Below are 24494 nucleotides of genomic sequence, written 5' to 3' on the forward strand. Positions count from 1 at the left end.
TGGCATGCAGTCGCCCACACATTTGCTGATGAAGTCTGTTACGGTGGTGGCATACTCATTTCAGTTGGTTACTGAGTTCTTAAATTTGGATCAGTCCACTGTCTCCAAGCAGTCTTGGAGGAGCTCTTCTGTTTCCTCTGACCAGCACTGCACGACCTTCTTAGCTGGATTGTCCGGCTTGAGTTTCTGCTTGTATGACGGGAGAAGGAGCACTGGCTTATGGTCTGATTTTCCGAGTTCGGTCGGGGGATGGAACGGTAGGCGCCCCTGATTTTTGAGTAGCAGTGGTCAAGGGTGTTGTCGCCCCTGGTGGGACAGGAGATGTGCTGGTGGAATTTTGTCAGTCCACTTTTGAGGTTGGCCTTGTTGAAGTCCCCGGTCACGATGAAGAAGGCCTCCAGATGTTCTGTTTCGTAGTTGTTTATTACTCTGTACAGTTCGTCCAGCGCCTTCTTCACTTCTGCCTGGGGTGGGATGTAGACCGCTGTGATAATGGCTGAAGTGAACTCACATGGAAGATAGTATGGCGGCACTTCACAGTCAGGTATTCCAGGTCTGGTAAAATAGGGCTGAGTTAGCACGGCTTTGAAAAGGGGATATAATGCCTGCCAAGTCTGTTAGAATTCTTTGAGGAGGGAACAAGGAGGTTAGACAAAGAAGAGCCAGTGAACGTGATCTATTTGGATTTCCAGAAGGTGCTGTGCAAGAGGCTGCGAAAGAAAATAAGAGCCATGGTGTTCGGGGCAAGGTACTGGCATGGATTGAGGATTGGCTGACTGGCAAAAAGAGGGAAGGTAAAGGGGTCTTTTTCAGGATGGCAGCCGGTGACTAGTGGTGTTCCGCATTGGTCAGTGTCGGGACCACAACTATTCACGATATACATTAATGATCTGGAAGAAGGAACTGAGAGCACTGTTGCTAAGTTTGCAGATGATACAAAGATATTTTTGTTACAAGTAGGCTTACATTAACACTGCAATGAAGTTACTGTGAAAATCCCCTAGTCACCACACTCCGGCGCCTGTTCAGGTACACTGAGGGAGAATTCAGAATGTTCAATTCACCTAACAAGCACGCCTTTCAGGATGTGTGAGAGGAAACCGGAGTGCCCGGAGGAAATTCACACAGACGTGGGGAGAACGTGCAGACTCCACTTCGACAGTGACCCAAGATGGGAATTGGACCTGGGTGCTGTGAAGCAACAGTGCTAACCACTGTGTTACCGTGTTGTCCATATAGAGGGTTAGGTATTGTTGAGAAAGCAGGGAGGCTGCAAAAGACTTGGACAGGCTCGGAGTGTGGGAAAAGAAGTGGAAGATGAAATACAATGTGGAAAAGTGTACAGTTATGTATTTTGGTAGGTAGAAAAGAGGCATAGACTATTTTCTAAATGAAAAATGAAATGAAAATGGGGAAATGCTTCGTAAATCTTAATCACAAAGGGACTTATGAGTCGTAGTTCAGGATTCGCTTGAGGTGAACATGCAGGTTCAATTGATGTCAGATGTCCGGTCACAACCCCTTGGATTAGTGTATGGTCAACAGTCCCACTTGACCCTGAATCACAACACTGGTGAAATTAGATTTTATTTAAAATACCCGAGGTCCTTGTTTGAGACCAATAAAAGACAGTCACCAGGTTTGTAACTTTAAAATACAAACAAACCTTTTATTACTAACAGTATTTTACTGAAACTGACAGAAAATGTAACTATCTACTACCCCTTACCCAACCCCCCCATCCTAACTTGCCCCACTCTATATATACACACACAGACAATCAACAGAGGGGAAAGGGTGGTGGAATGGGAAATAAAATATTCATAAAAATAAAAGGATAAGGATGAATCACTGGGAAGACTTTGAGTCAAGGTAGTTCTGAAGTTCAGGCTTTCGTTTTGGTACTTATTCCTTCGAGACTTGAGATGGTTTTCTTTGGCAAGGTTGTCAACTTTCTTTGCAGACTTGGTATCATTTAGAGAGAGAGTGAGAGAGAGTAAGAGAGTGAGTGAGAGAGAGTAAGAGAGTGAGTGAGAGAGAGTAAGAGAGAGAGAGAAACAGAGAGAGAGAGAGAAAGCATTACTGACGCTGTCAGGCTGAACACTGTCCCTGGCCAACCCATCGGTTGCCAGTTGACCAATCGAATTGAGTCCCTCCAAAGTTGGCTCCGAAGACCCATGTGATGCTGAAGAGTCTGGCTTCTTCCTTCTAAAATACAAAACCTGGGAACAGTGTCCAGGCAATCAGACTGTTGTAACTTAGTTTTCTGCTTAAAGGCACATCCCAATTATGGGTCCAGAGCCAAAAATAATAAAATAAAAGAAATGGGAACAAAGGAAATAACAGGAATAACAGTGCAGATAGCATGACTGCCATCAGGTTAGGGGTGTTGTAGAAAGGTAAAACTGAATATAATTTCATAAAATATAAAACATATATAAAAGCCAACAGCCAGTCAATTGAATACAGGAACTCCCTCAGCATTTGTAAGAAAACTGAAGTCAAATGCTGCCGGATCTGGATGTCATCCCTCCATTTCATCAATAAATGTACCATTAAAAAAATCACTGTCAATTTGCTAATTCACCAAACAGAAAAATATTGTTTAATGTCCTTCATTCCACTTGCACCATTCATTTTTAAAAATAATATATTAGGGGTATTTGTAGCTTTTATAATAATAATAACAGCAAAAGAAACATGGTACAATAAACATTTCCATCCCCCATCCCATTCTTCACACCCCCACCAATAAAACAATAGTCTAGCCCCTGCCCCCTTTGGAATTCTGCTTCTGCTGACATTTTAATTCTCTTCGAGAAAGTCGATGAACGGCTGCCACCTCTGGGTGAACCCTAACACTGACCCTTTTCGGCAAACTTTATTTTCTCGAGACTGAGAAACCCAGCCATGACAGTAACCCAGGTCTCTAATTTTGGGGGTTTTGAGTCCCTCCACATTAGTAGGATCCGTCTCCAGGCTGCCAGGAAGGCAAAGGCCAAGACGTCAGCCTCTTTCGCCTCCTGAACTCCGGCTCTTCCGACACTCCAAAAATCACCACCTCTGGACTTGGCAACATCCATGTTTTAGTACCGTGGACATAGCCCTTGTGAACCCCTGCCAAAACCCTCTAAGCTTCGGGCATGCCTAAAACATGTGGACATGATTTGCCGGACTTCCCACCCACCTCGTACACCTGTCCTCTACCCCGAAAAACGTACTCATCCGGGCCACCGTCATGTGTGTCCGGTGGACTAACTTGAACTGTATCAGACTAAGCACTTGCACGATTCATAACGTGACACTATGGAGTGCCAGATTTGAAATATAAAAATACAAGATTTTAATCCGAATTAGTGCTTGCAAACGAGCTAATGGATACATTGTTGACTAATCCACTTAATTATTTTACATTTATTTTCATGCAACAAAAACCTCTTAATATTTTTGAGCACTAAAGAAACAAGAATACTGGGGGAAAACAAAACAATCATAGAAAATAAATATTTCAGTGCTAACAGAGCTTCCTGAACATCCCAATAAAGAATTGGTGAAAAGGAGATTTGTGCATTTTTGTAAGGAATCTGACTGCATACTGTAATTAAAATGTAGTCTTCCCCAAAAAGCCCAAAAGATCAGTCTGCACAGTTTGCCTCTTTCAGATTGTGTAATTTCATTGTTCCTTTCAAACAAGTGTTCCACGAGGTGCTTTACACGAATAGTTACAACTCATGACTGAGCGTTAACCTCAAAATGGCAGAAAGTCATTTGACACCATGGGCATTACATCGGAGGCTAATACACAAGAGCACTTTCAGCATGAATCAATGAATTGCAATGAGAAGTGAGAATCCAGAAGAGGTAGTGTAAGAGTCAAGGAGAAGACAGACTAACATAACAGTTCATTTCAGGGCTAAGGAATCTTGAATTTGTTTGTTCAAACACCTGTAACTACATTCCCTCCCTTAATAAATTTACCTCGATATTCACACTAAATATTCAATGGAAAGGAGTCAAAAACAGGACTCCCTGTCAGAAGATTTAATAAACGGGATAGAATAGATGATCTATTGAAGGAGGCTTCTGATGAGCCATACTTATTTTTGTTTCATGTTTTATTCTATTCTTACTTCAAGCTAAGCTTTCAAAGTATAAGAAAATACTTCAATATTCAACGAAGACCAAAGAAATCTCACTGCATCCAGCAGTTCAGAATTTGCCTGAGGGGTGATTCCTCTTTGTGTTCGAGGCTAGACAACAAGCACCATGAGGTTATTTGATTGTGGAAAGAATTTCAACAAAGAACAAAGAAAAGTACAGCACAGGAACCAGGCCCTTCGGCCCTCCAAGCCTTCGTCGACCATGCTGCCTGTCTAAACTAAAATCTTCTACACTTCCGGGGTCCGTATCCCTCTATTCCCACCCTATTCATATATTTGTCAAGATGGCCCTTAAACATTACTATCGTCCCTGCTTCCAGCACCTCCTCCGAATCTGAGGTAAAATTAACCTTAATCCCACTCTTATCTGATGTCCACACAAGCTAAATTCATGCAGGCATCAGTAGATGATGGCAGAGGTCAGAACATACTAGGAATCTATTCTAGGATTGCCTGGCCTATGTCATGAATGACATACTAGATAGTGAGTTTATCTCGTGAGCCATTGGAAACTGAAGAAAATAATTTTAGAACTTTATCATCAATAGGGCTAGTTACAGATTTTAAGTTGTAGATTATGGCGCACTATTAACAGATAACCAATAATGCACACAATGTACTTTAGTGCTAATGTAGATGCAAGATGCTGATATCTTATTGGGTAGTAAAAAATAAATTAAGTATCAAGCTCGATGAATCCCAATTTCATACAGTCTGTTCCTGACAATTCACAAAAAAATGAATTTTCCAATAATTTGATTAAGCAACAAATAATGATGTTTTTGAATTGAATCAGATAACTTGAATTAAGCAATTTTGATCAAACATTATTTGTATAATTTGTTTCTGCACTTCAGGAGTACCACAGCATTATGGATACAACTTAAGTTGTCATTTAGTCTCCAATTGCAATAATCCACATTTGGAAAATAAAACCGGAAATGTAAAGAAACAAAATCTTGTCCAAGGAAGGACATCAATTAATAACAACTCTTAGATTTCAAGATTCTACCCTGCAAAAATAAATTTTAAATAGTTTTAGCTTGTCAGTAACATTTTTAAAAACATCTCCAAATGTGGCTACGTTTACAAAGGATGTGCAGCACAGAAACAGGTTATTCAGTCCAATCAGTTTATGCTGCTGTTTATGTTCTACTCTAGCCTCCTGCAATCCTTCTTCAGCTTCCCCCGAAACTCGTCAAAAAACTTCTGCTTATATGCATTTAAGCTATTTTCTTCAACCACTCCCTTTGGTAGCAAGTTCCACATATCTATGCTCTTACATTCATTACTAGGATCCTCTTCTCCACAAGAAATATTCTCTCTGTGTCCATTCAGTCAAAACCTTTGCTTTTTTAAAGACCTCTATTAGGTCACCCATCAGTCTTTTTAAAAGTGAAAAGAGACCCAATCCTTTCCTGAAATGTATGCATGTGCATTTCTGGTACCAGCCCAGTAAATCTGCTCTGAAGCCTCTCCACTGCCTAAATATTGGGCGCAAGGTAATGGAAAAGTTTGTAAGCGGTGGGTTTTGCTGGGAGTTTCCCACTGGCTCTTTCAGCATTTGCCTTGCCCCCCCCCCCCGACAAAAGTGAGGACACCGTCCCTATGGGTCCCTCCATGCCCCCTTACAGGCTCTCCCTTCCAGGACCCACACCCTTAACCCCCACAATTTTCCAGAGCCCTCCGCTTACCTGCCCTGTACCCCTCACCCTTTATACATTCCCTTCACCCTCTTATCATGGGCATTGCTCCCCTCAGGCCCTGGCTCTCGACAGGGACACACTAGCAGCGCTCCTGCCGGCTTTGCAGTGCCACTCGGTCTGGCAGTGCCAAGGTGCTGTATTCCAGGGGGTGGGCCAGGGAGACACTCTGCCCTGTTGCTGCCCACCAAGGGGCTTCTGTGGCCTGGGAACCGGCCTGGGAGCCCGCCAGAACTCTGATTTGGTTCAATAACACTAAAAAATAAGTGATTTCAAGGACGTTGAGCAAATAATTTACTTTCTTTAAAAAAAAACAGGATATAGTTAATAATGAAGGGATCTCTGAACTTCTAAATCATACTGAACAGCATCAATATTGACATCAAACAATAAATATGGAATATCAAACTAAAGAACAAGTCTCTCGATAGCTCCTTCATGGGTATGAAAGAGCTAGGATTTGCAAGTGTTTGCATAATTTTCTTAGAAAATGCGGCTTTCTAATTGAATTGTACTTGGATCAAGCAGTTGCTGGGCGTCCAAAGTTAAGTGGCAGAGTAACAATTCAGCAATAGGAGCAAATGGTAACTCCATACAAATTCATAATTTATTCTGAAATACTTTCCTAAACAACCAATTTCACTTGGTCATGAAAGGAACTGCTTGATGAAAACAATAAGATATGTTCACAGTTTTTTTGCAGGTTTCTGTAGTCAGAACAATAATGTATTGGTTCAAATTAAATAGTACAATACATTTAAAAAATGTCCCAATGTGCATTGAAATATTTCAGAAATTTCAGCCAGACTGTAAAAATTGTTAGAATCACAATAAATAGCGTAGTGACAGATGACAATGCAGTACCTTTTTAAATTTTCCTTGACGTTTTGAAGCAGCCTGCCCCTGGGTGTCAGAACAACATACTGTAAGAAAACATGCAGACACTGCACAATTTGGAGACCTTCTCTAATACATCTTGGGGTTCTGTTGGTACCCTTTCTTGAAAAGAAACAAAAACTTGCCAACTCAAGATCGACAATAAGAACTCCCTTACTGGTATTTGCTACATAGTTGTGAAAGCCAAATTCAGGAGACTTAATTTAACATCTAACAGATGAGAAAAACTAGACTTTGATCTCAACAGATGCAATGGAACATAAGAACATTTTAGACCAAGCTATACTTTCCAAAGCTACATAGCATACTTCTCAGTGGTTGAAGTCATTTTCATCTGTAATTGATGTGAAATCACTTCCTGCCTCATATTTTAATTCTGATGTTAACATGCTTTAAAACTGTTGACATCGTTCACATGTTTCAAATCGTAATTGCTGATCTAAAGTAAGAAATATATTGCAGTATGTAGGAGTAACTAGATTACAGTATCTACAGAATGTACGAGCATGAAATATGGACAGGAGCAACTGAAAGCCAAATAAAACATCAATTATCTTTTATTTGGTTAAATATTTTCAGCATCTTTAAAATGGGCACATTAGTAAATAAATTTAACTTGTTCCACATACTGACATCTTAACAACATGCAAATTTAACAAATTGTAATTGCATCCTCTTTATCCATACTACTTATCATTTGAATCTGGCAAATTGTAGGCAGACCCTGCAAGCTTGTTTTCATTATGAGGGGAACTTTAATTCAAAACATACAGCTGATAGATTGTGTCTGTTCTATTTGTATGGTGCTTTTACACCAAGTTAGAACATAATTTCACAGAATAATAAGCTGCAGCTCACAAAAATCACAGAACTCTACTCTGTCCAGATATGCCTGAATAGGATAAATTATCTAATAACACACAAATACCAAACAACCCTCAAGTTCAACTATTCCAGGATGCATGCAAAAGCAGAAACCAATAAATAGTACTGGTATTGTAGAAGGGGAGTGTTATAGAAGCAGAGGTTTACATGTCAGGCAGCATCAGAAAGAAAAGGGTAAATTAGATTAAATACACTGCATAGTTAAAAAAAGGCACATCTCTGGCAGATTTGGAAGAGCTATGTACTCACAGCTTTCTTTCCTAGTTCACCCTTTGACAGCGTTAAAGTTCCTGACAGGTAACAACCTGGCCCCGTTCCTTTAGGAATCCTAGAATTAATCATACAAGGTTAGATTAAGAGAGACTGTGATACCATTTCAAATTTTGACTTTGCCTGCATGTAGGCAAATTCAGCAATTACCTTGTCGTGGAAATTATAACTTTCAACAAAAACAAATGGAAAGGATGTAATTAAGCTAAAGTTACCTCTAAAAGATTGTATTCAATTACCAACATTAAATATTTGGAAATTACTTGTTCATTTAGGATGCCATAATCCGTATTGCTGAATTTATATACCCAAGCCCAGTGATCATGATGTTTCCTTGACAATTTTCCTTGTGGATAAACCCATTATTCTGCTGTAGTTTCAGTTATATCTGTGGGTGGCACATTGTTTGGAGCTTTTAAACTGCACAAACTCACTCGACCAGGCATCCCATGCAGCTCAAGTGACTCTACTAATGATTGAAACTTTGCTCAGTTCATCAGATAAACATCAAATTAAAAACTAAGAAACAGTTAAAATGTAATCTTTTATGACTAATATCTGTCCATTTTACAACATTTTGTAGACCTTGCAATCTTTTTATGTTGTGCCATCCAGTTTGAATGGAAACCAAGAGCAAATTCTCTAGTTGCCATTTCTGATGGGTGCTTGAGTGAGACAGGTACGGAAAGGGTGAGGGGGGTCAGTAATTGGGTAAACTTGGTTATTCTACAAATGTTCAACAATTTTGTATCACCTGCCATCTGTACAACAGCCTGTTCATGACCTAGGCATCTTATTAGGTTCCAATCTCAGCTTGATCACCTATTCTCTGCCTTCTAAAATCACCTATTCCCACTTCCATGATATCGTCTGTCTTCCCTCCTCCCTCTGCACATTACCTGCTGAAAGGTAACCCTCATCTGTGCTTTGTGACTCCTGACCAGACTATAACAATGCTCTCCTGGCCTGCCTCTCATCTTCTGTAAATTCAAACTCAATCAAACTATGCTGCCCAAATACTAACATGCATGAACTCCTGTTTGCCCAATACTTTAAAATTCTCATCCCTCCATATCCTCACAAACACACAGCCTATCCCACAATATCTATACCTTGCTCGATAATTCTGCCTTCATGTGCAACCCTAGTTTACATCATTCCGCGACTGGCAGCCATGTATTCAGCTTTCTAGGCTTGAAGTCTGAAAATCCCTTCCTAAGCCTCTCTATTCCCTTCTAAGATGCTCATTAAAACTTTTTGGTACAAATGTTTGTCCTAATGTTCCCATACATGGCTTGGCATCAAATGTTGTTTGATCATTGCTCCTATGAAGGGCCTTCTGATGTTCCACTATGTTAAAAGCAATATATAAATGCATGTTGTTTTACTGGTGAAATGAAAATTCTGATGCAGCCATATTTACTTACTTATCATCAGGAAGAGAAGTAACAAAGAAAGGCTGTGAGCAGTTTGATGGTAGAGTTGCACTGTTGTTTTTTTTCTTGCCTAGAAGTGCATTGCTGTGATTATCATAAACATCTAAGTTCAGAGGACTGGTGAGTCTATGGGTTACAATAATTGGAAGGTCTTTAAGGCGTTCCAGCTCACTAAGCTGTTCATGGCGTACTTGCAGCCTGATAGCATAGTCTCCTTTCTCCAACTTCAAAGAATACTGTTGCAAAGAAAAGTAAAAGATATATGTCAGATTCTTCTTTCGAAACTTATTTATTTTCATTTAAAATGTAAATGAGCAATTAATGATTGCTTCAGCATGAACAACATTTGTTAAATAGGTAGACTGAAGACTAAAGGAGCATTTTAAAATAACTTGTAGAGTATCAATATTTTTCATTTATTGTAATTTCAAGGTGAAGTCCAGAGAATTACAAATACTTGTCTACTGGTTCAGAACAAATGTTCAAACTTCAAGGTGCAACAGAAGTGCATGATTATTTCAAGCTATATTTAATTTCCAGCTTTCTGATGTCAACCATTCATTTTTACATTAGCAAATAGGCAACAGTAGTATGTCAAATAAATATATGTAGAGCCAGAACTACCATGAAGTGGCAATCAGGGGGGAATGGCTGAACCTCATCTAGAGGAGGGTAAATCCCATGGGAAACCTGTGTTGTGAGGGAATCCCATGGGTGAGGAGGGGGGCGGAGGGTAGTCGGAGGGTTGGGTCAGTGTTGTGGGGAGTTTGGGTGGGTCTGTACCATTGCTATCCAGAAGTTAGAAAAGATCTTTAATCCATTTCACTTTTTCTGCGTAAATATTTTGCAACAGTCAGAACCATTCGATATATTTTTGAAGGGCCCCAGTGCAGGGCAATTGTGTGCAAACCTTGGCCGGGATTCTCCCCTACCCGGCGGGGCAGGGGGTCCCGGCGTACCGGAGTGGCGAGAACCACTCCGGCGACGGGCCGCCCCTAAAGGTGCTGAATTCTCCGCACCTTTAGGGGGTAGGCCCGCGCCGGAGTGGTTGGCGCCCCGCCGACCGACGCGAACGGCCTTTGGCGCCCTGCCGACCGACGCCACGGCTGGCCGAAAGGCCTTCGCCTGTCGGCGTGAGTCTGCACATGCGCCGGAGCGTCAGTAGCCGCTCGACTTCACCCCGGCGCATGCGCGGTAGGGGGGGTCTCTTCCGCCTCCGCCATGGTGGAGGCCGTGGCGGCGGCGGAAGAAAAAGAGCGCCCCATGGCACAGGCCCGCCGGCCGATCGGTGGATCCCGATCGCGGGCCAGGCCACCGTGGGGATGCCCCCCGGGGTCAGATCGCCCCGCCCCCCCCTAGGACCCCGGGGCCCGCTCGTGCCACCTGCTCTCGCCGGCACCAGAGGTGGTTTAAATCACGTCGGCGGGAGAGGCCTGACAGCGGTGGGACTTCGGCCCATTGCGGGCTGGAGAATCGCCGTGGGGGGCCCGCCGACTGGCGCGGCGCGATTCCTGCCCCCGCCGTTTCCCGGGTGGCGGAGAATTCCGGCCATGCCGGCCCCCGATCGTGGGCCAGACCCCTCCTGAGCACGCCCCGGTGCTCGATCCTCCCTCCGCCCCCCCACAGGCCCCACACGCAGCAGTCGCGCGATGTTCACGCTGGCAGCGACCAGATTCTCTGACCGGCCTGTCGCAAAACACGACACGCCGTTTTGGGGGGGGGGGGGGGGGGGGGAGAGAGAGAATCGCGTGGGGGTGCCAGGGCGGCATGGGGTGATTCGCCCGGCACTCCCGCGATTCTCCCACCCGGCATGGGATCGGAGAATCGCGCTCAAGGTTTATGCCACTTAGAACAGAGATGAGGAGAAACCTCCTTATACAGAGTTGTGAATTTTTGGAATGCTCTAACTCAGAGGGCTGTGGAAACTCATTCATTGTGTTTGTTCAAAGCAAAGACTGATAGATTTCTGATTAATAATAGCATAAAGGGTTATGGGGATAGTGGGCCTATGGGGAAAGTGTGTGTAAAAGGCATTGAAGTGTCCGATCACCCACGGTCGTATTAAATGACTGAGCAGGCTCGATGGGCTGAATGGCCTGCTCCTGTTCCTAAGTTAGCATTAAGTGTGCTTTGTACCAGAAATGCGTGAGTTCACCATGAATGTCATTTTGGAACCAAAGGGTGCTTAGAACCGTACCCTGCCCTAACGCATTTCTCAAAAGATGTTGGGAGCTTACATGTGGAGGATAGTTCAACCTACAGGACTTAATTCAATAATGGTTTCTAGGCTACAGGTGATGGGTAAACAGTTCCAGCATTGTCTTGCTTATATTGTGTAGTGACTGATGTCATGTTTTAACCAATGGAAGAGTGAGTTAATACATCTGCACAAAGATCTCTATTTCTATAGCCCTCCTCAAAAACAGAGAAATATCTCAGACTGTTTTACATAGGGTGAACAAAGAATGGATAAGACAAAAACAAAAGATGGCTGAAATAAAATGGTCTTAAGGAAAATGTCTCAAAGAAGCTATTAAATAGAGAGGAGACAACAGTATAGTACTGAGGGAAGAGAGACTGGCATTGTAGTTGAAAGAGGGGCTGTCAATACAGGGGGTTGGGTTAGAGGAAATTGTCTAGTATCAATAGCGGAAAGCCTGAAAGGAGGAATGTACTGTTGCAGGAGATTATCCAGCTGGAATAGACAAGATAATGGAGAAATTTGAAAGCAAGGATATAGATCTTGAGGCCGATTCACTGGGATGGGATAGACAAGTCAGTGGAGCTTGGTGAGAAAGGAGATGACATAGGTAAGAACATGGGCAGCAGTGGTTCTTTGAGGGTGTAACCAGTAGGTTGGATAAAAACGAACCACTAAATGTAGTGCATTCAGATTTTCAAAAGTAATTTGATAAGGTGGTCCACAAAACCTTACTATACAAGAACACATGGTTTGGGATGTGATATATTAGCATGGAAAGAGGACTGGCTGATTAACAGGAAATAGGGAATTGGAATAAATGGGTCACCTTCGGGTTGGCAAATTGCACAGTCGTCATTGCTGGGGCTTCAACGATTTACAATCTATATTAATGGATCAAATCTTCCACTTTCCATATAATCGGAGACCGGATTTGTAACCAAAGATGCGGATTGTGATCCTGTGTACAGACCTCTGTAGTAATTGCTCAGGAAGTTTTAAATTCCAATGAGCAATTCCCCTGTTCCTCAGGGCCCGCTGTGAAATTTCAGACAGTTCTGTGGTACTTACCTGCATAGTTACAAAGGAAATGTTCGACAGAAAATCCTGGTTTAACATCTGAGGAGGCAGTGCTGTAGTGGTATTGTCATTTGATTTTGGCGTCGGCAAGCGGAGAGTCCCGCCCAATATTCTCCCACCAGAAGTAAATCATTCCTGGTTTATGCTGGCGCTAGGAGCAGCACCCAGAAGAGGTTCACTTTCCCTTTGTCAATGCTAATTTGTGCATGGCTGGGAGCTCAAGGGATTCCGTTCCGAGGAGGGATTGGGATTGGGTCCCTATTTGGACCAGGCGGCCCAATACCGACGCCTGGCGACTGCCATCCCCATGGGAATTTCTGGGCCACATCCCCCGCCAGAGAACCCAACCAGGCCTCCATGTCAGCACCCCCATCAAAGGCCCCAATCAGAACTCCCCATAAGAGACCCCATCCTCCCATTAGTTACCACTGCCTGAAAGCTAAGGAGCAGTCGAGGCAGAAACAGTGAAAAATCACTGCTTTTGCGCTTACCTGTCCCTTACACCAGCTGCCTCAGAAAAATGTGTAGAAAGGTTTTAAACACTCTCATATCCTTTGATCTGTGAGGCTTCTATTCACTTTCAAAGAGAAACAGCTTTTAGTAAGCTGTAATTGACAGCCAGCTGCCTGGACTATTTATTTTAAATTCCCTGCACACTTGAATGAATCTCAAGTACCGTGCTTTCAACCTATCGACTATGTTTTTAAACATTTAGCTCTGATCGACAACTCATGACCATATCAAATGCATATAATGCTTTCTGCTGAGAAAAAAAGAGGAAGTGAAAGTACTTAACTCCTAGATGTTTAGGATTTGTGTTGTGGGGTCCCTCTGATGGACGTTGGGGACATGTACGATAAATACTTCTCTCCTTGGCCACCGTGAGGTCCACTGCATCAGGACCATGCTGGTAAATACTTGCACCTATCCATGCCCGTATGAATCTTGCTCAAGAGGAGAATCTGGGGCGGGATTCTCCCCTACCCGGCGGGACGGGGGGTCCCGGCGTAGGGGAGTGGCGCCAACCACTCTGGGGTTGGGCCTCCCCAAAGGTGCGGTATTCTCCACACCTTTGGGGGCTAGCCCCGCGCCGGAGCGGTTGGCACCACGCCGACTGGCGCAAAAACTGGCGCTAGCGGCCTTTCAGGCCCGCCGCCCGGCTGGCCGAAAGGCTTTCGCCGGTTCGCGCAAGCGCCGGCGGTGACGTCAGCGGCCAGCTGCCGCTGACGTCACCACCGGCGCATGCGCGCTGTGAGTTTCTCTTCCGCTTCCACCATGGCGGAGGCCGTGGCGGCAGAGGAGGAGAAAGAGTGCCCCCAGGGCACTGGCCCGCCCCCTGATAGGGGGGCCCCGATCGTGGGCCTGGCCACTGTGGGGGCATCCCCCGGGGTCTGATCGCTCCGCGCCCGCCCCAGGACCCCGGGGGCCCGATCACGCCGCCGATCCCGCCACCACCAGAGGTGGGCCAAACCTCGGTGGCGGGAGAGGCCTCCCAGCGGCGGGACTTCGGCCCATCGCAGGCCGGAGAATCGACCCTGCTGGGGGTCGGAGAATTTCGCCCCTGATGTCCTGCCCTTTGATAGGATGCAAATGGGTTCAAATGACGCAAACCCCAAGCCCGCTCCTAGCAGGGGACCGGAGCATCGCAACAGGATCGGTGCCCGCTTTGCCCAACGCGTGATTCTCTGCCGTATCGGGAACTTCGCTACCGGCGGAGAATCCCAGTCACAATTATGAACAATTTAAAAGGTGAACGTTGGAAACATCAGAGATTAAGTAGAACAACTTTGAGAATTAACATATTGTCCGTTTCAAAAATATTTTGTCTAAAAAGATTACAGACATGAGCACTCGGGCATAAAAGTAAAATAGTTCAAACTAATTATGAATACAGTGAAAAAAGCAATTGGTGATGTTTGATCACAATTTTAATACAGTAACAGCAGCTGACAGGTGTCGTGTTAAGCACAGTAAGATAACATGGGCTGCAACTGGATGCAGCTTTACCTGAGAGATACTCCACACCTTGAAGTTAGTTCAATATGATTTATTGAACCTGTCACACAGTTAGCTCAATCCTCTATGGGTTCGGCTTTCGGCTAACCTAGTGTGATTAATCTGTCTGACTGAACCAGACTAGCTCTTAGCTACGTGCTGTAGGAGTTATATGATATGTACACCCTGACTCACAGTGTAGATGTCACCAGTGGAAAGAGACGAAGTGTGAGTGCCTCGTGCCTTTTATAGTGGGAAATCATCCCCAAGTGTTCTGCCTGCAGATTGGTTATGTCCTGTTCTCTGTATTCATTAGCTGCCTGTTTGTATCTCGCTATGTGTATGTCTGCACATCATGACAACGGGAAGGCTGTTTTAAGGACAATTGTGCTCCATGTACACTTAAATGTTCTGATATGAATTCCAGTACTATTTCACTTTAGTTACCTGATGTGGATAGGCATCCCCTGAGCCCATCAGCTTTTTGTTTTGGTCATACAGCATCCACAACTGGCTATCAAATTCAGACTCATAAAGTAGCTCACAAAGTAGGGGACAGCTGGTAGTCACCTCGCCATTCTTGGGCTAGAGTTAGGAAGAAAGATTTGGCATCATTTAAAATAAAAATCTGCAAAAGATTGCATACAATTTTTGGAAAACTGTATTTATTGTAAGATAAAATTGTGATAAAGGTGCAATTTTATTTTATAACTTTCTGTAATTTATTAATAGTTCTAATTACAGTTAGAAATCAAACTCTGAAGGATGATTTTATTTCAAATATCAAAATATTGGAGGGCATTTCTATCAGCTGTTGTTCTGTTCCTCCAAAGTCGTGAGGATATGTTCTCATTTTTACAAGACTGATGTATAATTTTTTAGAAAAAGGTGGATTTGCCGACTCGAATTAGAAATATCAGGACTGAAGTTCTTTTAAGACAATCACTTCATTGTGTCAACCGTAATTCATCAGTCTCATGACAATGTAACTAATTCCAGAACTTGACAAAGTTATTTCTGTGGACAATAGAATGCCCTCTAACTTTTTAAATTTGTGATGTGGCTCCACCTCGAGCATTCATTCTGTGGGTGTGCGTGCTGCATTCACATCTTGGCAATCGCTGTTGAAATAACGTCAGTTCATGTGCCCCATTCAACTTCATCTTGACCAGGATTTTATTCGTCAGCAAATTTCCTGTGGGAAACGCTAGCCAGTTATATTCCTGTATCCCAATGCAGAATAAGCTTATGGCAATTTTATCCAGTGGATACTAAAACGTGCTGTTGGCTATCTTCCCACCTGGAACAGCAGAAGGAACTGCCATCCTGAGATTCAGACAGCCCTCAACTGTCTGTCTGCACTCGGTTAAGTCTGGAAATTGGTTGCAGGCAGTCTCGCAGTACAGCACAGTGGGTGGGGAGAGCGAATTCTGTGTCCACAAAGTAAAGTCTGGTAGATCGGAACTTGCCTTATGGCGTTTACAGAACATTCCTGCTGGCCCCATAAAGCAAAGTAAAAACTTACCCTTGAATGACTTCTTCTGCTTCTGATCCTCTTCTCACTTGACTTTACCTGGCAGGAGTGCCAGAGTAGATTCCCACCAGCGCACGTTTGCCTACTAACCGTTGTGAAATTGCGAGGAATTTGGTTACGGAAGTCTGTTGCTGTCTAAGTGCTGTCCATCTCTATCCATTCTTGCAAGTTAGAGCAGCCCACTGGCACTCAACCGGAGGTGTCAGAAAGGAAGCGATTGTTCCTCAAAACATGAGTTAATCAATTCCATCCTCTATCTAGATAACACTGGAGGTTTCACAAGGTCTGAAATGGTACACCACAGTTGCGGCCTGATGAGAGTTACCTGCTCATTGTTTGGCCCTGATCTTGCAATCTATAGAATTATGCCATGCCTCATGCTTGAATTTCATGGCTTATATTTCTATAAACAGTGGAGCAATTGGTTTGTTTCACAAATGAAGACCATCAAATTACCACAACAGCTTGTAAAAATATTTGTCGCCTTTAACATAATCCCAAGGCACTTCACAGGAGCATTATCAAATAAAATTCAATATTGAGCCACATAAAGAGATATTAGGATAAGTGACAAAAGCTTAGTCAAAGAGGGTTCCAAATCCCTCCAGGGCCTTGACCCTTCCTTTGTTTGTAATATCTCGTCCAGCCCCATAACCGTCTGGGATATCTATGGATCCTGTGATTCTGCCCTCGCATTCCCAACGACAATTGTTCCACGATTGGTGCCGTGCCTTTAACTGTCTAGGCCTCAAGCTCTAGAATTCCCTCTCTATATTTGTCTGTCTCTCTAACTCACTTTCTTCCTTTAAGATGCTTCTTAAAACTTACCTCTTCGGCCACGTTTTTAGTCATCTGACCTTAATATCTAATTATGTGGCTTGATGTCATACTTTCTTTTATAAAGCTCCTACGAAGCATCTTGGGCCATTTCATTATGTTTAAAGCACTATATAAATACAAGTTGCTTTGTAAGCTTTAAAGGAACATCTTGCAGGAAGGGACATAAACATTTGGGGAGGGAGGCATTCCACAGCTTCGGCCCTTGGTAGCTGAAGGCACTGCTGCCAATGGTGGAATAATTAAAATCATGGATGCTGAAGAGGTCAAAATTGGAGAAGTACAGAAAAATCAGAGGGTTGTAGCGTGAAGGGGAATTCAGTGACGGGGTAGGGAGGAGAGGAGGGGGTAGGGTCGGGACCATGTAGACATTTGAAAGCAAGAACAAGAATTTTAAGAATCGAGGTGCTTCTTAAATTGGAGCCTGTGTAGGTCAGCGAGGACAGGCGATAGGTGAATGGGACTTGGTGCGAGTTAGGATACTGACAACAGAGTTTGGATAAAGTTTACAGAACATGTAACATGGGAAGTGAGCCAGGAGTGTGTTAGAATAGTCACGTCAGGAGGTAACAAATGCATGGATTACTGATTATATTAAGGTCTCCTCACAGAATAATGAAGACGACCTCACAAAAGGGCAGTACAGTAGCACAGTGGCTAGCACTGTGGCTTCACATCGGCAGGGTCCCAGGTTCGATTCCCTGCTGGGTCACTGTCTGTGCGGAGTCTGCACGTTCTTCCAGTGTCTGCGTGGATTTCCTATGGGTGCTCCGGTTTTCTCTCACAGTCCAAAGACATGCACATTAGGTGGATTGGCCATGCTAAATTGCCCTTAGTGTCCAAAAAGGTTAGGAGGGGTTATTGGGTTACGGGGATAGGGTGGAAGTGAGGGCTTAAGTGGGGCGGTGCACTCGATGGGCCGAATGCCTCCTTCTGCACTGTATGTTCTATGTTGGCACTCATCTTCCGGCTTCATTATAGCTTTTGTTTAAACGTGTACAAAAGAGCTGAACTCAAGTGAGGTGAGAGTGACTGGCCACTCATATCAAGACAGCATTTGATCGAGTCTGGCATCAAAGGTCCTTAGCAAAACTGGAGTTAACGGGAATCAGGGGAAAACCTCTGCGCTGGTTGGGGCATACCTCGCAGATAGGAAAATGCTGTTGGAGATCAATCACCACTGCAGGAGTTCCTCAGGGTAGTGTCTTCAGCTGCTTCATCAATGGCCTTCCTTTCATCATAATGTCAGAAGTGTGGATGTTCACTGATGATTTACAATGTTTAGCAGCATTCGTGAAGCCTCAGATACTGAAGCAGTTCATGCCCAAATGCAGCAAGACCTGGACAATCTTCAGGCTTGGCTGACATGTGGCAAGTAACATCTGGTTCACACAAGTGCTAGACAATGCCCATCTTCAACAAGAAAGAATCGGACCATCGCCCCTTGCCATTCAGTGGAATTACCATTGCTGAAATCTCCACTATCAACATCATGCAGGTTACCATTGACCAGAATCTGAACTGGACTAGCCATATAAACACTGTGGCAACAAGATCAGGTCAGAGGGCAAGAATCCTGTGGCAAGTAACTCACCACCTGACCCCCCAAAGCCTGTCCACCATCCACAAGGCACAAGTCAGGAGTGCGATGGAATACCCTCCACTTGTCTGGATGAGCGCAGCTCCAACAGCACTCAAGAAGCTCAACACAATCCAAGGAAAAGCAGCCCACTTGATTGGCACCCCATCCACAAACATGCACACCCGCCACCACTGACATACATTGGCAGCAGCATGTACCACCTACAAGATGCTCTACAGTAATTCACCAATGCCCCTTAGACAGCAACTTCCAAATCCACAACCACTACTATCGAGAAGGACAAGGCCAGCAGATACATGGGAACACCACCACCTGGAAGTTGCCCTCCAAGTCACTCACGATCCTGATTGGAAATATATCGCAGTTCCTTCACTGTCACTGGGTCAAAATCCTAGGAATCTCTCCCTGACAGTACTGTGGGTCTGCCTACATCATATGGCCTGCAACGGTTCAAGAAAGCAGCTCACCACCACCTCCTCAAGGGCAATTAGGGATGGAAAATCGATGTCCAAATCCCATGAGTGAATAAAATAAAAACATATGGCATGGAATGAAGAACTGTTTTAAAAAAAGCGACAGGAAAGAATTTCTTCTCTTTGTGGCACTTACCTGATGAAAGTGGTACGTCAAAATAATCTCATAGAATTGTCGATTGTTTGGTAATGTATCTCGTAGTCCTAAAGGCCTTGTTTTTGCACTTACTGGTCTGAAATTTTTTTAAAACACAGAAGAGTTTCACTTAGAAAAATCCTTTCAATGAAGTATTATTTATGCAAGCACAGGAAAGGAAAACAGATGGCTTTATATCCAGAATCTCTGCGGAAATGCACTTGTTCTCCCTTAAACAAATACTTTATCAACTGAGGTCAGTTTTGATCTCTTATTTTTCAATGCAATTTAGATAAAAACCAGACAAATAGAACTCATTCTTTCCCAAAAACAATAAAGCCAAGTGCAAATCTGATTTAGTAAAGAATTACCATTTAATTCATACTGAAATATGAACGTAAGCAATAGGAATAGGAGTAGGCCATTCAGCCCTGCAAATCTGATAACCAAAGGGTTAATTCAGTTTTTCACCAGGTATGGATTACCAGAGAAGTTCTTTCTGATCAGCGATCAAGTTTCATGTCACAAATATTCCAGGAGGCAATGCCTAGTTTTGGGGTAAAATAGATTAAGTCATCTGCATAGAACCCATAGTTACAGTCTCAAGGGGCATTGGAAAGATGCCATCACACCTTAAAAATAATGATTAGAACTTATTGTCGTGAGTATCCTGAGGACTTTGAGAAGATAAATTAATTTGTATTATTTGCCATTAGAGACTCACCAATGAGTCAACTGGGCTCAGGGGTCCAGTTAAATTCACCAAAGAAAAATTTATATCACAAAAAGAAGAAATTGCTATCTTAGGCTATGTGTACAAATTTTGAGAAAGACCGTCAAAAGCTTGCACAACCAATGAGTCCTTTCCCGCTCACTTTACTGGACATCACCAGCCTCCAATATTAACCCCCCCCCCCCCCCCCCCCCCCCCCAACCCCACCCTCAGAGTTCACAGAGGCAGAACAATAAACTAATTATAAATTTCACTTGCTCCTGATTGGACACTCCATACAAGCTCAATCCACCAAAGTTAGCACAGGTACAAAAGGAGAATGAAAGCATGCTTAAGAATTATATCATCAAATTGAGGTAAGTGATTGGAGCTCACCTGTTGGTATCAAAACCAATGGAACGCAACAATTGTGTGGACTATGAAAAACTCAATGCAGTTCCAAAGTCAGATTTGTAGCCTAATCCTCGTTCGGAAGACTGTTTTGAAAAGGTGGGACAAGCAAATTTTATTCCCAAACTTGACTTATTTCAAGGATACTGGCAAGTACCTTTATCAGATTAGGGCGAAGGAAGTTTCAGCTTTTGTGATGCCAAATGGTCTGTACCAGTTTAAAGTTATGCCATTTGGAATGAAGAATGCGGCAGCAACAATCCAAAGATTAACTAACAAAGTCATTTCTGGACTAAACAATTGTGCAGTGGCAGATTGACGATTTGGTGGTGTTCAGTCAAATGTGGAAGGAGCATTTTGTACATTTAAAGGAATTATTCCATCGACTACAGGAGGCTGGATTGGTGGTAAACTTGGCTAAAAATGAATTTGTGAAAGCTCAAGTCACATTTTTAATTGAACATGGTCATATGGGCCCACGGAACGTGGAAACAAAAGTTACTGGGGAGTTTCCAATACCATCAACCAGGCGACAAACTATGAGATTTCTGGGCATGAGTGGTTTCTACTGGAAATTTGTGCCAAATTTTGGCAGTCTAGTTGCTCCATTGAATTAACTTCTGAAAAAGCATAGGAAATTTCAGTGGATGGCAGAATGTCAGAAGGCATTCGATAATCTGAAAACTGTTAACCATTGCACCAGTGTTGATGACACCTAATTATGCCCAAGCAGTTTAAGGTGGCAATTGATGCAAGTGATGTGGGCGTTGGAGCTGTACTGTTGCAGAAAGACGATGAGAGGTTTGGGCTGTTGGTTGTTTTTCTTGGAAACTAAATATTCATCAATCTCCAAAATTCAAACATCAAAAAGGAGACATGGGCTGCGTTCTTCCCAAAAGGGAACAAAGTCCCCGAGCGAGCGCGTTTAGCTGCTCGGAGTGCCAAGAAACACATGGCTATTCAACGCAACTCGCTTTGAATAAGTGGCCTGACCGGAAGGCACGGTCAAGGCTGAACATAGCCCCGTTTTTTACAATGGGGAGCTCCGTGACCAGAACTCCCCGTTGCAGCAAGAGATCGGGACGCCCTTTTTAAATGGCGCCCCAAACTCCCGAGGCCCACAAAAAGTTCCCGATCTCCCCCCCAGCCTGAGCGCAACATGAGGGTCCCCCACCCGTCCGTGCACCCTCCCCACAATACAAGAGTCAACAAAGCAAACACTAAATACTATTTATCCTATACTTTAACATCCAGAATTAACAGGTACATTTTGGTTTACTATAAACTGCATCTTAATTGCCAAAAATGACTAAGGCAGATGTTACACATTGGCTCAACAGTCCACTAGATTTTAATGATTGTAGTGAGTCACAAAGTCCATCAAACTCTGCCTTCCTCACAAGAAATCTCAGTTCCTTTTTTTGGAGCTAGTCAGATCCCCTGCCGACCGTAGCGCACAAGTAGCCGGAGTTCCATGGGCAGTTTTCACCAGAAATGACACATGTTTGCAGGACCTGATCAACTTGGATTGAGATTTTTTTTTCCACTTTTGGCTTAGATCCAGCAATGTTCAACTAACAGAAATAGACACCATAACTTATTTTCCTTGCATATTCTCAGCTCCTGGAACTATCCACTGCTTCATGAGTCTTCTCTAGCTTGTCTGTCTGCTGCAGTGGACTCAACAACTGCTTCTACACTGCTTGGACTGGTGTGTCCTTTTTATTTTTCACCACGGTTTTTTTTCTATTTCCTAATCTCGGCTTGTTCTTGATTTCCTCAGACTGGGAAGTTCAGTTTCATTTCTGTATTTATTTTTTCTGCTTCCCTATCAGTTTCATTTTCAGTTTTGCTTTTTTTTTGAGGTAGGGTTTTCCTTAAACACATACAAATTAGTTGAAAATATATATTTCCTCAAACATTATATTCTCAGTTTTGCAGGCACAGGTTGCTTGAATACTGTCAGTGCTTTGCCTAGTGCCAACAGTCAACATGTTGTTTTATATGATCCACGTTGGGATGTACGGCCGACATACCTGCATCACATTAGTAATTAAATTAAACTACCACATTACTCATTTGTGTGGTAGCCAGAACTTCTTTTCAGCTCGACGGCAGCATTCTGTTATGGAAACTATTACTTGCGTTGCTCATGAATAGTGCCAGTGTAAAACAGCTAGCTTCGGCTGTTGCTGAAATCGTTTGGTTATCTTACTCTTTTTGTATAGTTTGAGGAAGACTGGGTACTTTTTAGGTCCAAAAGTGGGTGCCCTTCGGCCCATTCATGACTATGGTAAAATACAGCAAGCAATGGTCTGATTGGGGTAGTCATTATCCTGCAGGATAGCTCTGGTGCCCCCTATTTCAGCTTCAGGCATGCATGATGAACAAATAGATCAATGAGATTGCCAATAGGACCAATTTTGTAGTGTGTGGCACAGTAGAAATCCCAATATGTACACTGACAAATGAAGATAGACTTGCAGTAGACAGTAGTAGAAAACACATTGAGATTCTCAACCGGCACATTGAAGAAGGGGAGTTTATTGATTGCTCCATTTCAAAGGTAAATCTGAGCACAGGATGGAACGCAGTAAGATGTGTAAGAAAAATCTGACATATAGCTGCAGATTAAAATGTGGCAAATGTATTATCTTTTGTGTTGGAAATATGCAAAGTTAAGAGTTTAGGGGTCATTCCATTGAAAACTGATGAAAACGATAATGAGTGTTGGACTAAAAGGCTTCCCCATGGCAACACCATCTAAATGATATGTATCTAGGTCAAGTGGATTGTATCAAATGGCACATTCCTTCAGCTGTTTACAATAGGTAGAGTACTGACTGCACTCAACCAGCCTATGCTTGTAAAACTTAGAATATAATATCTAACGCTAAATGTGATTCTACGACATTTGCTGAATAATCTCGACTATGCTAAGAATGACACTAACAACCAATTTAATATTTTCAGTCGGACTCGCAATGTGGCTCACTTATGCTTGCTAGAAGCTACCTTTATTCAGCTGCAGGAATCCAACCTCTGCAGACAAAAGGAATATGTCCAATCATTGCACCTTTTAAAAATTAAACTAAAGCATGGGAGACAATAGTTTCCTGGTGAATTCTCCACGCCAGAACTTTGATCAATCATGTTTAACTGCGCAACCAATCATTACCCTTTTCTCAAGCAGTATAAATTGTTGCTCCCTTTGAAATTTGGCATTCTTGTGTCTGTTTTGGTAAGTGCAAGATGAAAAGCTTTGAAGGCATGTCATTTTTTTCAGTTCTGTACTACCAAACAACTAAATGTAAAGTAATTAAACTAGGACAGAGGTAAATAAGAAATATATGAACAAAACATAAGAGCTGTAGGTCAGGGTGTGTGGCTCAAATAACTATTTTTTTAACAAACATATGGGACCCAATTTTCCCATTGGGGGTGGGAATTGGGAGTCAGGACCGAACCCACGTCGCCATCCCCCTCCATCTCCAGGTTGCTGGGGAATGCAATTCTGCAGTCCCACGGGCCTTAATTGGCCTTAACATAAAAATACTTAACCAACCCACCCCAGGGAAAAATCCGGTCTCTCCCTCTATCGAGATTAACAGAGAAAACCTCCAAACATGGAATATTTTCCATACCTGGAGAGCCACTTCTCTTCTAAGGCTGACATTGATGCGGAGATCCAACATCGTATCTAATCTGTGAGCGCTTCATTCGGTTGAGTCGTTGACTGTAACATCAGTGTTGACACCAAGGCAGTCGTCCTCCCAACTCTTCTATATGGCTCAGAAATTTGGACTACATACAGACGCCACCTCAAGGACCTGGAGAGGTACCATCAACGCTTCTGAATGGATTCTCCGCATCAGTTGGGAGGACAGGCGTACTAACATCAGTGTCCTTGAATGAGCCAAGATTACCAGCATCGAGGCCTTGAACATCCATAACCAACTCCGCTGGGCCAGCCATGTGCTTAGGATACCAGAGTCCTGATTGCCAAAGCAAATCCTCTATACCGAGGTCAAGGAAGGCTTCTGAACAAGAGGACAAAGGAAGCACTTCAAAGACACTCCGAGGGATTACCTCAAGAAATGCAATCTAGACGTCAATGCCTGGGAGACCTTTGCTCAGAAGAGACCAACTAGGAAGAACCTCC

The 24494-nt window shown here is 43.3% G+C and overlaps 1 protein-coding gene across 4 annotated transcripts in view; it reads right to left on the reverse strand.

Annotated features, from left to right (window-relative positions):
• The window catches only part of tpp2 (tripeptidyl peptidase 2), a 189453-nt gene that overhangs the window by 45292 nt on the left and 119667 nt on the right, over positions 1-24494 (reverse strand). For 2 of the 4 annotated variants that reach the window (XM_038818140.1, XM_038818142.1), the window contains exons 20-24: positions 19210-19306; positions 15074-15211; positions 9343-9587; positions 7895-7973; positions 6728-6766 (exon numbers count right to left, since the gene is read on the reverse strand). In XM_038818140.1, coding sequence (XP_038674068.1) covers positions 6728-6766; positions 7895-7973; positions 9343-9587; positions 15074-15211; positions 19210-19306 — 598 coding nt within the window. The remainder of the gene's footprint in view (positions 1-6727; positions 6767-7894; positions 7974-9342; positions 9588-15073; positions 15212-19209; positions 19307-24494) is intronic. The other 2 variants (XM_038818141.1, XM_038818143.1) reach the window with 1 other exon arrangement.

This window comes from Scyliorhinus canicula, chromosome 14 (assembly GCF_902713615.1).
Source record: "Scyliorhinus canicula chromosome 14, sScyCan1.1, whole genome shotgun sequence".
NCBI classification, from domain to species: Eukaryota; Metazoa; Chordata; class Chondrichthyes; order Carcharhiniformes; family Scyliorhinidae; genus Scyliorhinus; species Scyliorhinus canicula.